Source organism: Rhincodon typus, chromosome 10 (genome assembly GCF_021869965.1).
Source record: "Rhincodon typus isolate 14 chromosome 10, sRhiTyp1.1, whole genome shotgun sequence".
Classification (NCBI taxonomy): domain Eukaryota; kingdom Metazoa; phylum Chordata; class Chondrichthyes; order Orectolobiformes; family Rhincodontidae; genus Rhincodon; species Rhincodon typus.
The window spans coordinates 78,334,663-78,347,570 of NC_063341.1; the positions used below are offsets into that span (position 1 = coordinate 78,334,663).

Sequence of the window (12,908 nt, forward strand, 5' to 3'; positions counted from 1 at the left end):
CTTGATATCTCAGATTCTCCAGCATCTGCAGTTCCTGCTATCCATGGTAAATGATGGCAGCATTCTTGAGGTCTCCATTTTAAATGTGACCTAAATGTGTGGAGTTTGCACATTCTCCTCATGCCTGCATGGGTTTCCTCCGGGTGTTCTGGTTTCCTCCCACAGTCCAAAGATATGCAGGTGAGGTGGATTGTCTGTGCTAAGTTGCCACATAGTGTCCAAGAATGTGCAGGCTAGATGGATTAGTCATGGGAAATGTGGGGTTACAGGGATAGGGTAAGGGGATGGGATGCTCTTTGGAGGGTCAGTGTGGACTCGATCAGCCGAATGGGCTGCTTCTACACAGCAGGGATTCTACGATTCTATGTATTTGCACTGGGCATGAATGGTGCTATCGCCTGGGAATAACATCGGCTGGGATCAGAACATTGATCTGCCATGAAAGATTAGCTATTTCAAAAATCCCCAGGTGGGTCAATCTTCAGAGGAAACACTAAGGTCACTTTGAGATTACAAAGTGTCAGTGCAAGTGTATTTACCATTGACTCTGTCGGTGTATTTCTCCTTCATGCTAATTTTCATAGGGCTGTAGTCTCCAGCAGTTGAAATCTTAGGTAACAACACCTGTTCAGGAACAAAAACAGAAATTGCTGGAAAAGCTCAGCAGGTCTGGCAGCACCTGTGGAGAGAAATCAGAGTTAACGTTTCAGGTCTAGTGACCCTTCCTTGGAACGTGTTAAAACCTGTTCAGGATTTAGGAGGATAAAGATTTATTCATCGAACCATAGAATGAAAAAGGCCACTCAACACACTGTACCTGTGCCAGCTCAAAAAAACAGCTATCTGAAATTAACACCATATCCCTGTAAATAAATTCTTTTCTTTTTGAGAATTTCTGATTCTCCTTCAGATTTGATTTAGTTTGATTTATTACTGTCACGTGTACTGAGGTACAGTGAAAAGCGTTGCCTTAAGTACTTTACAGGCAGATTGTACTATACAAGTGCATCAGGGAACATAGTGTAGGATACAGTGTCACAGCTGCTGAGAAGGTGCAGAGAGAGATCAACATTAACATTAAAGAGGTCCATTCAAAAGTCTGTTAACAGCGGGATAGAAGCTGTTCTTGAATCTGTTCGTACGTGAAGTTCCTGTTCCATCTCCCTTTCAGGCAACACATTTCAGATCACAACAAAACATTGTCTTTCAATTAAAAAAAAACCTACTCATCTGCCATCTCTAGCTGATTAGCCAACTACCTTAAATCAGTCTCCTCTGTTTTGTCACAAAATACGTGGCTCAGCAGGTTGCAAAAACCAAAAGAACTGCGGATGCTGTAAATCAGAAACAAAAACAGAAGTTGCTGGAAAAGCTCAGCAGGTCTGGCAGCATCTGTGAAGAAAAAAACAGAGCTAACTTTTCGGGTCCAGTGACCCTTCCTCAGAATTTCTGTTCTGAGCAAGGGTCACCGGACCCGAAATGTTGACTGATTTTTTTCTTCAGAGAATCTGCCAGACGTGCTGAGCTTTTCCAGCAACTTCTGTTTTTGTTACAGACACAAGTGCTATCCCGTCAGCTATGCTAACCAACTTCTACAGATGAAGAAAGCATACTGTCCAGGTACATAATGGCCTGGTATGCTCAGGACCGTAAGAAACTACAGAAGGTGGTGTGCACAGCCGAGACCATCACAGAAGCCAACCTTCCATCAACAGACTCCATTTAGATGACTCGATGCCACAGAAAGGCGGCCAACATCAAAGACCCATCGTACCCCGGTAATGATCTCCTACAACCTCTTCCATCAGGCAGAAGATATAGAAACCTGAACACACGCACAAGCAGGTTCAGGAACAGTTTCTTCCCAGCCATTATTACACTGACAAATAGACTCTCTAGCCTCAAATGCTGATCTTGCTAAAGTTGATTTCACCTAGCGCTCACCCTGTGCAATGTAACATGTTTTTTACAACCTTTGATCTGTACATCCTTGCTTACTATGATCTGCCTGTGCTGCTTGTAAACAAAGCTTTTCACTGTACTCCGGTACACGTGACAATAAATCAATCAAATGACGGTAAGGAGCATGGAAATTATAGCATTGTGTTGAAGTCACCTGGGGATTTGGGTTAAAAACTCATCACAGCAGCTGTTGGAATTGAAGTTCAATAAATAAATGTGGATTTGAAAGCTAGTCTTAGTTATGTTGACCAAGACAGCCATCTTCAATTGTTATTAAGAATTCACCTGGTTCACTCTTCAGGGAAGGAATTCTGGCAGATAAGTGACTCCAGGGCAACTCTGAAATCCCCCCTGAAATGGCCAAGCAAGCAAGCCAAGGGCAATTAGGGATAGGCAACAAATGCTGGCCTTACCCAGTGATGTCCAGATCCAATGAAATTTTTTAAAAATAAATCAACAGATCTCTCATTCAGTCACGGTAACATCTTAATTTTCAAATTAATAGGATTGACATTACCTTGTGCATCGGTTTCCAGTAGAGATCGATATGTTTAAAGGTGTTAGGCACTCTTTCAGGGTTTTGGAGTTCCTTCTCCATTTTCTGTTTCTCCTGCCTCGTCAGGACTGTGGGTTTGGGTTTTCGAATATCCCAGAACAGTATTGAACTGCAAAAATAGGATGGCGTCATCATTGCTCCTTGTGATTACAGGAGGAAGGAGGTGATTGGGGAAGACAGTGGTGACGTCAAGGCCCTGGTAAGCCAGAGGCCCAGGCTAATGCTGTGGGCAATTTGGGTTCAAGTCCCACCATGGGGCGCTGCTGGAAGTGTCAATTAAATGATAAAATACATGGTTTCAGTGATGGTGATCGCAAATCATCAATTGTTTGTCGAATTTTATGCGGTTCACTAATCACTTTCAGGGAAGGAAATGAGCCTTCAGGCCCTACACCTGACTCCAGGCCCACAGCAATGTGATTGACCCATAAGGACCCTCGAACAAACCATTCAGACCAAGGGGTAACTAGGGATGGGAAACGAATGCCAGACTTGCTAGAGAAAAGGTCTTCCTGGGTCGGGCTAGTGGGACATTGACCTGAGTTGCGAGGGTTTGTGAAGATAGATTGAGAATCTGTTCATTGGGGTTTAGAGGACTAAGAGTTAGTCTCATTTCAACGAGGCTTGGCCTGGTTACATGCCAATGGGCTGTTTCCTCTGACTGGGTAATCCCCAACATTAAAGTGTGCTCTTAGGACAAGGAATTGTCTTCTTCGGACTCAGATGAGGACATTTTTTTTAGTTTTTCCAATCAACCTGTTCAGTGATGTTAATACACACCTCTGGAGCAGGTGGGCTTGAACTCGGGCCTCCCGGTCCAGGTGTAGGGACTTTACCACTGTGCCACAATAGGTCCCAAAAGCCTGCCCAGCACCTAGTTTTCCTGGGTGGTCTCCCATCTAAGCATTAACCAGGCCTAAGTCTGCTTAGCTGATTAGTAGTTGGATGGGAGAATGCCTGAAACTTTTATTCACATGAAGTAGTGTGAATCTTTGGAATTCAATCAACAATTATGTTTGAGAGTGAGATTGATAGAACTTTGGGTATGAAGGGGAAAGGAAGGGGGAATTTAGAATCATAGAATTTTACAGTATAGAAGGAGGCCATTTGACCCATCATGTCTGTACCCGCTCCCAAAAGAGTTACCTAGATAGTCGCACACTCCAGTCCTATCTCCGTAACCATCTAATGTCATCATGTTCAAATATATATCCAGCTTTCCTTTGAAACCTCCTATGGAATCCGCCTCCTCCACTCTCCCAGGCAGTGCATTCCAAATCTTAACAACTCTCTGAGTAAAGAAGTTTCTCCTCATCTCACTCTAAGCTCTCTTGCTGACAGTCTTGAAATTGTGACCCCCTAGTTATTGACGTACCAACTAGTGGAAACAGAATATCCTTCTTTACCCTGTCAAAATTGTTCATAACTCCTCAATAAGGTCACCTCCTAATCTTTACTCCAAGGAGAATAAACCCAATTTCTCTAATCTTTCCTATTATCTAAAATCCCTCATTCCTGGTATCATTCTAATAAAGCCCTGGAGAGAATTCAAAGGAGACTTAACATCCTTCCCTTAAATAAGGTGTCCAGAATTGAATACAATACTCCAAATGTGGTCTGACCAATGATTTCTAAAGGTGTAGCATCATGTCCTTGCTTTATTATTCTATGCTTCTATTTATAATCCCAAGGATCCTATAAGCCTTTTTAACAACAGTTTCAACTTGCCTGGCCACCTTAAGAGAATTGACATAGATGACCAGCTGTGAACATAATGAAAAGATGGGCAGGCTTGAGAGGTTGTATACTCTTAACATTGGAATAGCATGGAGGGAGAGTTGTGTAAATGTACACTGTCCCCAGACAGGAAGCTGACCCACAATGATACAAATTATAATGCTCAGAATTCTCCAATCTGATTAGAGTCCTCAGGAGAACAGAAAATTGCCAATCCATTATTTCATTAGGTAAAATAAATTCAGAAATTCAGTTAGCACACACACAGTTCAGATTGTAAACGTCCTCCTGATACTGCAGTACGGTGAGCAGGAAGCACATGTGCTTACTTCTCTATGTGAGTATGCCCCTACTGTGTTGAAGACTGTGGATTTCACCGGTCCCACCAGGTTATAGTCCAACAGGTTTATTTGAAATCACAAGCTTTTGGAGCCTCAGTCCTTCAAGTGTTGTTTCAAACAAACCTGTTGGACTATAACCTGGTGTCGTGTGATTTCTGACTTTGTCCCACCCCAGTCCAACACCGGTACCTCCACATCATGGATTTCACTGGTGTCAGCACCTTGCATTAGAACCAGTCAAAAGGTGGAAGTGTCTTTTAATTCACACATGGGATTAGCACTTTGCTAATAAGGCCAACCCAAATTGTGCCTTGAGCTGAGTGAATTGCTAGGCTATTTCAGAGGACAGTTAAGATCAACCGTATTTCTGTGGATCCAGAGTCACACGTAGACCAGACCAGGTAAGGATGGCAGATTTCCTTCCTGAACCAGATGGGTTAACAACAAGCAGCAATGGTTATGTGGACGTTGGGAATCGGTTTAGCTCAGTTGGCTGGATGGTTGGTTTGCAATGCAGTGTGGGTTCAATTCCTGCACCTGCTGAGGTTACCATGAAGGATTCTCCTTCTTGACCTCTCCCCTCGCCTGAGGCTTGTTTGCAGTTAGGCTAAACTACCCCTAACAGTTATCTCTCAATCTAACAAGGGAGCAGCAGTATGATCTTGTACGACTGTAATGACATGGTGATCATGAGGTCCGCTTTTAATTCCAGACATTTATTGAATTCAAATTTCACCATCTGCCAAGCAGGGATTGTGAACCTATATGCCCTGGCCATTAGCTCAGGTTCTGGGCTACTAGTCTAGTCACATTACCATTATGCCGCTGCCTCCCCATAATGTATTTAAATTGGGACACTGAGAATGGCTCATTGACAAGCAATGTTCAAAACTTCCAGGCCCTCTTCTGCACGGCTTTTTTTTCCTAATTGCAGTTAACTGCACGACTTATACTTTACCACCACCTTCTTCAGGGGCAATTAGGGATGGGCAACAAATGCTGATTGACCCAGCAATGCCCACATCCCATGATTGAATAAAGAAAACAAAATGCTGGAGATTCATAGCACAAAGTGGTGTAAAACACACTGGAAGCCCTTGTTCTTAACTCCGGGTTGAGCGAAGTGGAGCAGGGTTCATTTTCCAACATCACAATATGAGAATGTATTCCTCCCAATTCTGTTGGCTGGATTTACAGAGTAGCACTGTTCCCATTTGGGGGAGGTGGTTGGGGAAACCCATCTACAATGCCCTGAGGCAATTTATTCTTGCAAGCACATTAATTATGCTGTGTTGAGATTCACACCACGTAAGTCCATTACATATAAGGATAGAATTAGGCCTTTCAGCCCATTGAGACTACTCTGCCATTCGATCATGTTTGATATGTTTCTCAATCTCTTTCTCCTGCCTTCTCTCCATAACCTTTGATCCCTTTACTAATCAAAAATCTGTCTATCACTGTATTAAACACACTCAATGACTTGGCCTCCACAGCCTTCAGCAGCAATGAGTTCCACAGATTCACCACCCTCTGGCAGAAGAAATTCCTCTTCATCTCTGTTCTAAAGGGTTGCCCCTTCACTTTGAGGCTGTGCCTTTGGGTCCTAGTCTCTCCTACTCGTGGAAACATCTTGTCCACGTCCACTCTATCCAGGCCTCTCAGTACTCTATAACTTTCAATCAGATCCCCCTTCATCCTTCTAAATTCTATTGATTACAGACCCAGAGTCTTCAACTACTCCTCATGACAAGCCCTTCATCCCTGGATCATTCTTGTAAACCTCCTCTGGACTCCCTCCAGGTTCAGCACATCCTTCCTCGGATATGGCGCCCAAAACTGTTTACAATATTTCAAATGTTATCTGACCAGAGCCTTATACAGCCTCAGCAGTACCTCCCTGCTGTTGTATTCTAGTTGTCTTGAAATGAATGCTAACATTGTATTTGCCTTCCTAATTGTCAACTGAGCCTCCATGTTAATCCTAAGAGACTCCTGAACTCAGTCTCCCAAGACCCTTTGCGTTTCACATTTCTGAAGACATTCCCCATTTAGAAAATAGTCTATGCCTCTATTCTTCCATGGTACATAACCTCACACTTTCCCACATTGCATTCCATCTGCCACTTTTTTTCCCACCATGACACTCATCCTTAACAGACTCTAAAATCTTACCAACGACCGAGGTCAGGTTGATCGGCCGATAGCAATCTGTTGTCAGCCTCCATTCCTTTTTAAACAGAGTGTTACATTAGCCATTTTTCAGTCCTCTGGGACCTTCCCTGACTCCAGTCATTCATGAAAGATTACCACCAATGCCAGTGCAATCTCCTCCGCTATCTCCTTCAGAAACCTGGGGTGTAGTCCATCTGTCTGGGTGATTTATCTACCTTTCAGCTTCCCCAGCCCCTTCTTTTAGTGATGGCCACTACACTCACCTCTGCCCCCTCACTCTCTTGAAGTTCTGGTATGCTGCTGTCCTCTATTGTGAAAACTGATGCAAAGTATCGATTCAGTTCCTCTGCCATTTCTTTACTCCCCATTATTACTTCTCCAGCAACATTTTCCAACAGTCCAATGTCCACTCTTGTCTCTCTCTTACTTGTTAGATAGTTCAAAAAAGTCCTGCAATCTTCTTTTCTATCATTAGCTAGCTTACCCTCATATTTCATCCTCTGCAGGTTTTTAAAGGCTTCCCACTAATCTTTACCACATTGTATGCTTCTTCTTCTGCTTTTATAGAGTCAGAACTGTACAGCATGGAAACAGACCCTTCAGTCCAATTCGTCCATGCCGACCAGATATCCTAAATTAATCTTGTCCCATTTGCCAGCATTTGGCCCAGATGCCTTTTAAATGTTTTAATTGTACCAGCCTCCCCCTCTTCCTCTGGCAGCTCATTCCATACAAGTACCAACCTCTGCGTGAAAACATTTTCCCTTAGATCCCTTTTAAACCTTTCCCCTCTCACCTTAAATCTATGCCTTCCACTTTTGAACTCTCCCACCCTGGGAAAAAGACCTTGTCTATTCACCCAATCCATGCCCCTCATGATGTTATAAACTTCTATAACACAACTCCTCAGCCTCCGATGCTCCAGGGAAAATAGTTCCAGCCTATTCAGCATCTCCCCATAGCACAAACCTTCCAACCCTGGCAACATCCTTATAAATCTTTTCTGAACCCTTTCAAGTTTCACAGCATCCTTCCTATAGCAGGGAGACCAGAATTGCACACAGTATTCCAAAAGTGGCCTAACCAATGTCCTGTACCGCCGCAACATGACCTTCCAACACCAATACTCAATGCACTGACCAATAAAGGCAAGCATACCAAACGCCTTCTTCACTATCCTGTCTACTTGGGACTCCACTTTCAAAGAACTATGAACCTGCATTCCAAGGTCTCTTTGTTCAGCAACACTCGCCAGGACTTTAACATTAAGTGCCCTGATTTGCCTTTCCAAAATGCAGCATATCATATTTATCTAAATAAAACTCCTCAGCCCATTGGCCCATCTGATCAACTTGTACTCTGTCCCAATGTACTCTGAGGTAATCTTCTTCTCTGTCCACTATGCCTCCAATTTTGCAGTCATCTGCAATTTACTAACCATACCTCCTATCTTCATAAAAACCAAAAGAACTGCGGATGCTGTAAATCAGGAACAAAAACAAAGTTGCTGGAAAAGCTCAGCAGGTCTGGCAGCATCTGTGGAGGAGAAAACAGAGTTAACGTTTCGGGTCCGGTTCTGAGGGAGGGTCACCAGAACCGAAACGTTAGCTCTGTTTTCTCCTCTATCTTCACGTCCAAATCATTTGTAGGGTCTTTATGATTTCATGATATGGTCACAGGCATCCAGTCTGAAAAGCAACCCTCCATCACCACCCTCTGTCTTCTACCTTCAAGCCAGTTCTGTTTCCAAATGGCTGGTTCTCTCTGTATTCCATGTGATGTAACCTTGCTAACCAGTCTACATGAAGAACCTTGTGGAATGCCTTACTGAAGTCCATACAGATCACGTCCACTGCTCTGCCCTCATTAGTCATCTTTGTTACCTCTTCAAAAAAACGCAATCAAGTTAATGAGACATGATTTCCCATGCACAAAGTCATGTCGACTATTCCTAATTAGTCCTTGCCCTTCCAAACACATGGAAATCCTGACCCCCTGGATCCCCTCCAATAACTCACCCACCACCGATGTCAGGCTCATCGGTCTATAGTTCCCTGGCTTTTCCTTCCCATCTTTCTTATAGTGACACCACATTAGCCAATCTCTAGTCTTCCGACACCTCACCTGTGGCTATCGATGACACAAATATCTCAGCAAGGGGCCCAGCAATCACTCACTTCCTAAGCTTCCCACAGACTTCTAGGGTACACCTGATCAGGTCCTGGGGATTTATCCACCTTTATGTGTCCAGCACCACCTCCTCTGCAATATGGGCATTTTTCAAGATGTCAATATTTATTTCCCCACGTTCTTTATCTTCCATATCCTTCTCCACAGTAAACACTGATGCAAAATACTCGGTTGGTATCTCCCATCATCTCCTGCTGTTCCACATGTGGATGGCCTTGCTGGTCTTTAAGGGGCCCTATTCTCTCCCTAGTTACCTTTTTGTCCTTAATGTCCTCTTATGCTGTCCCTGACTTCCTTTATCAGCCATGGTTACCTTGTCCTCCCCTCAGTATCTTTCTTCTTCCTTGGGATGAATTTCTGCCATGCCTCCCGGATTACCCCCAGAAACTCCTGCCATTGCTGCTCCACTATCTTCCCTGCTGTTCTCCCCTTCCAATCAACTCTGACCAACTCCTCTCTGACATCTTTGTCGTTACCTTTACTCAATCGTAATACTGTTACATCTAATTCCAGCTTCTCCCTCTCACACTGCTGGGTGATTTCTATCATATTATGGTCACTGTCCCCTTGGGGTTCCTTCACCTTAAGCTTCCTAATCAAGTCTGCCTCATTACACATCACCAAATCCAGAATCCTGTTCTCTAGTGGGCTATGCCATAAGCTGTTCCAATAAACCACCTTATAGACATTCCACAGATTCCTTTTCTTGAAATCTACTACCAACCCGATTTTCCCAGTCCGCTTGTAAATTGAAGTCCCCTATATTTATTGTAATAATGCCTTTCTTACATGCCTTTTCTATTTCCCAATTCATTTGCTTCCCCACATCCTGGCTAGGTGGCCTGTACACATCAGAGTCTTTTTTCCTTCACAGTTCATCAACTCTATCCACACAGATTCTATGCCTACTGATTCTATATTACTGCTTTCTATTGATTTAATTTCATTTCTTATTGACAATGCAATCCCACATCCTCTGCCCATTTGCCTGTCCTTTTGATAGGACTCATATCCTTGGATTTTATTTCCCAGCCTTGATCACCTTGTAGCCACGTCCCTGTGATACCCACAACATTGTACCCACCAATTTCAATCTGCACTACAAGCTCATTTACCTTGTTTCAGATACTGCATGTATTTAAGTACAACACCCTCAGTCCTGCAGTGACTGCCTCCCATTCTCAGATTAGTCCCCTTATCTTGGTGCCTGAAGTCATATCCCGAATCCATTCCATTCTCTATCCTATTACTTGTTCTGGAAACTTTAATAACCTCTGCCGAGCCCTCCTTCCCCCTTGACTTTTTCCAAAATATCCCCCCTCCCTAATTCACAGCTGTAGTCATAGAGTCATAGAGGCATACAGCATGGAAACAGACACTTCAGTCCAACTAGTCCATGCTGAACATAATCCCTAAATAAACTAGTCCAACCTGCCTGCTCCTGGCCCATATCCCTCCAAACCTTTCCCATTCATATATCCATCCAAATGTACTTTAAACATTGTAACTGTACCCACATCTACCACTTCCTCTGGAAGTCCATTCCGCACGCGAACCACCCTCTGTGTAAAAGATTTGCCTCTATTGTACTTTTTAAATCTCTCTCCTCTCACCTTAAAAATGTCTCCCCTTAGTCTTGAAATTCCCCATCTTAGGGAAAAGCCAACTACCATCAACTATCTATATCTCTCATCATTTTATAAACTTCTATCAGGTCACCTCTCAATCTCCGACGCTCCAGTGAAAAATGTCCCAGCCTATCCAGCCTCTGCAATTCATCAGGACTCTGGTCCCTGCATAACTCAGGTGGAGCCCATCCCATCAGAACACTGTTGGGAGTTATGGCCAATCCCATTGCCTGGCAACTCTGTACTCCTGCAGTTTTGTCTCTATTCCCCCGTGGGGTGTAAGCATTGTATTGCCCATCCCTAGTTGCCCTTGAGAAGGTGGTAGTGAGCTGCGTTCTTGAACCGCTGTAGTCTATGTGCTGTGGGTAGACCAGCAATGCCTTTAGGGAGCGAATTCCATGATTTTGACCCAGTGATACTGAAGCGATATATTTCCAAGTGTGGATTGGTGACTGCTTTGGCAGGGAACCTGCAGGGGTTGGTGTTTTCATGTATCTGCTGCCCTTGTCCTTCTGGAAGGTGACAATAAGAACTTGCAAATGGACAATAGATTCCGCACAATTACTATGTATGAATGTATTTACCAATCAGGAGAGCATGTGATTAGTTGGACACACATCCCTTCTGCATTTGCACACGGGACTCCCATTCTTGATATCTTGAAAAAAAATGACATTTTTTTTTAATCAGCAACATGATTTACTTTTTACAGTGTTACAACAATAATCACTTGCACATATGTAGCACCTTCAATATACTGAAACATTTAAAGGCATGTCATGGACATTTCTGGGCTCCTTAACTTGCTCTCACAGTGAGCCTACCTGGGCACCCACGGCACTCCTGCCTTAAGTTGCCTTTCCTTGTCATTAAATGCAGGTGTAAGGCCAGGAGGCTTCATAGAATCTCCACAGAGTCAAATCGGGCCATTCGGCCCAACATGTCCACACCGACTCCCCGAAGAGCATCCCACCCAGACTCAACCCGTCCCCTACACTATCCCTGTAACCCTGCACCTCCCATGGCCAACCCACCCAATGTACACATCACCGGACACTACAGGCAATTTAGCATGGCCAATCCACCTAACCTGCACATCTTTGGACTGTGGGAGGAAACCGGAGCACCCGGAGGAAGCCCACGCAGGCAGATGGAGAATGAGCAAACTCCACACAGACAGTCATCCAGGAATTAAACCCGGGTCCCTGGCGCTGTGAGGCAGCAGTGCTAACCACTGAGCCACCGTGCTACCTGGCTTCGTCATAGTTGTCAGCTGTTCTCAGTCAAGTCAAGGGAGATAGCCTTCACTGAGGACGTCCTAGCACAGCAAGGGAGGTGAGGGTACCGTCCGATACTAGTCCAGAGGGCTCGGATGCAGTCAATCAGGCACTCTGAGCAGTGAAGACTTGAATCCTCTCCTCGTAGAGAGTGAGGAGCTGAATATTGGGCAGGCCACCACCCATCCTGACTCCTTCTGCCCCATTGTGAGCTGTTTTCCTCCTGGAATGGCAGAGAGTCGGGTATTACATGGGATGAAAGTGGGTGGCACAGCTGTTACTGTGGTCCACGTGCGTCAGTCATATTACGCAAGTTCGCTTTCACACAGAGGGTCCCAGTAGTAAGTCAGGGGCAGCCTCTGAGACCAGCCCAGCAGCTTGGACGTGGTCAGTCAGCCCCGTGGGGTGGTCAGAGTCAGGATCCTCTCCACAGAAGAGGTGAGGACGTGAATGTCAGGCAGACAATTACTTTTCGTGACTCTTTCTGCCCCATTTGGGGACTTATTTCAAAGAACAAAGAACAAAGAAAATTACAGCACATGAACAGGTCCTTCGGCCCTCCAAGCCTGTACCTCCTGGAATTAGAGAAAGGCAGGTGTTAGAGGGAATGAAAGTGGGTGGTACAGCTGCTACTGTTAGTGCAAGGGGGGGAGGTGCCTGAGTGAGTGAGTGGGCAGCACAGAGGGTACATGCGGTTAATGGTTTCGAGGTTGGGGTGGGTGAGAGTGAGTGAGGGAGGATGTTGCAGGCAATAGTGAGGATAAGCCTTGGTGGGAGGGGGGTGCAGTGTCAGAGAGAGGGTGAGTGTGAGGTATTGGAGAGAAGATGTTGGCACACACCCTGGAAGGGTGGAGAAGGCGGACGAGTTGGGCCAAAGAGTCTGGTTCTGTGCTGTATGACTCCATGACTCTATGACATTGACCTTCTTCCTACAGCACTGGGCGTTCCTCCAGACACTGAGACTGCACTGACCCAGGTGGTAACCTCAGGTTAGACTGGGCATGGCCTGGTATCTTGTTCTCCTCTGCTGGTCAGGGGGCAA

General features: G+C 44.8%; 1 protein-coding gene across 2 annotated transcripts in view; it reads right to left on the reverse strand.

Annotated features, from left to right (window-relative positions):
- Window positions 1-11,243, reverse strand: part of LOC109920062 (dynein axonemal intermediate chain 3-like) — a 39,779-nt gene extending 28,536 nt beyond the window's left edge. Inside the window, exons 1-3 of one of the 2 annotated variants that reach the window (XM_048602322.1) lie at window positions 11,174-11,243; window positions 2,480-2,627; window positions 540-624 (exon numbers count right to left, since the gene is read on the reverse strand). In XM_048602322.1, coding sequence (XP_048458279.1) covers window positions 540-624; window positions 2,480-2,627; window positions 11,174-11,238 — 298 coding nt within the window. In that variant the 5' untranslated portion in view covers window positions 11,239-11,243. Of the gene's footprint in view, window positions 1-539; window positions 680-2,479; window positions 2,628-11,173 lie in introns of those variants that run through there. The other variant, XM_020520091.2, reaches the window with a different exon arrangement.
- Between the last annotated feature and the right edge of the window lie 1,665 nt (window positions 11,244-12,908).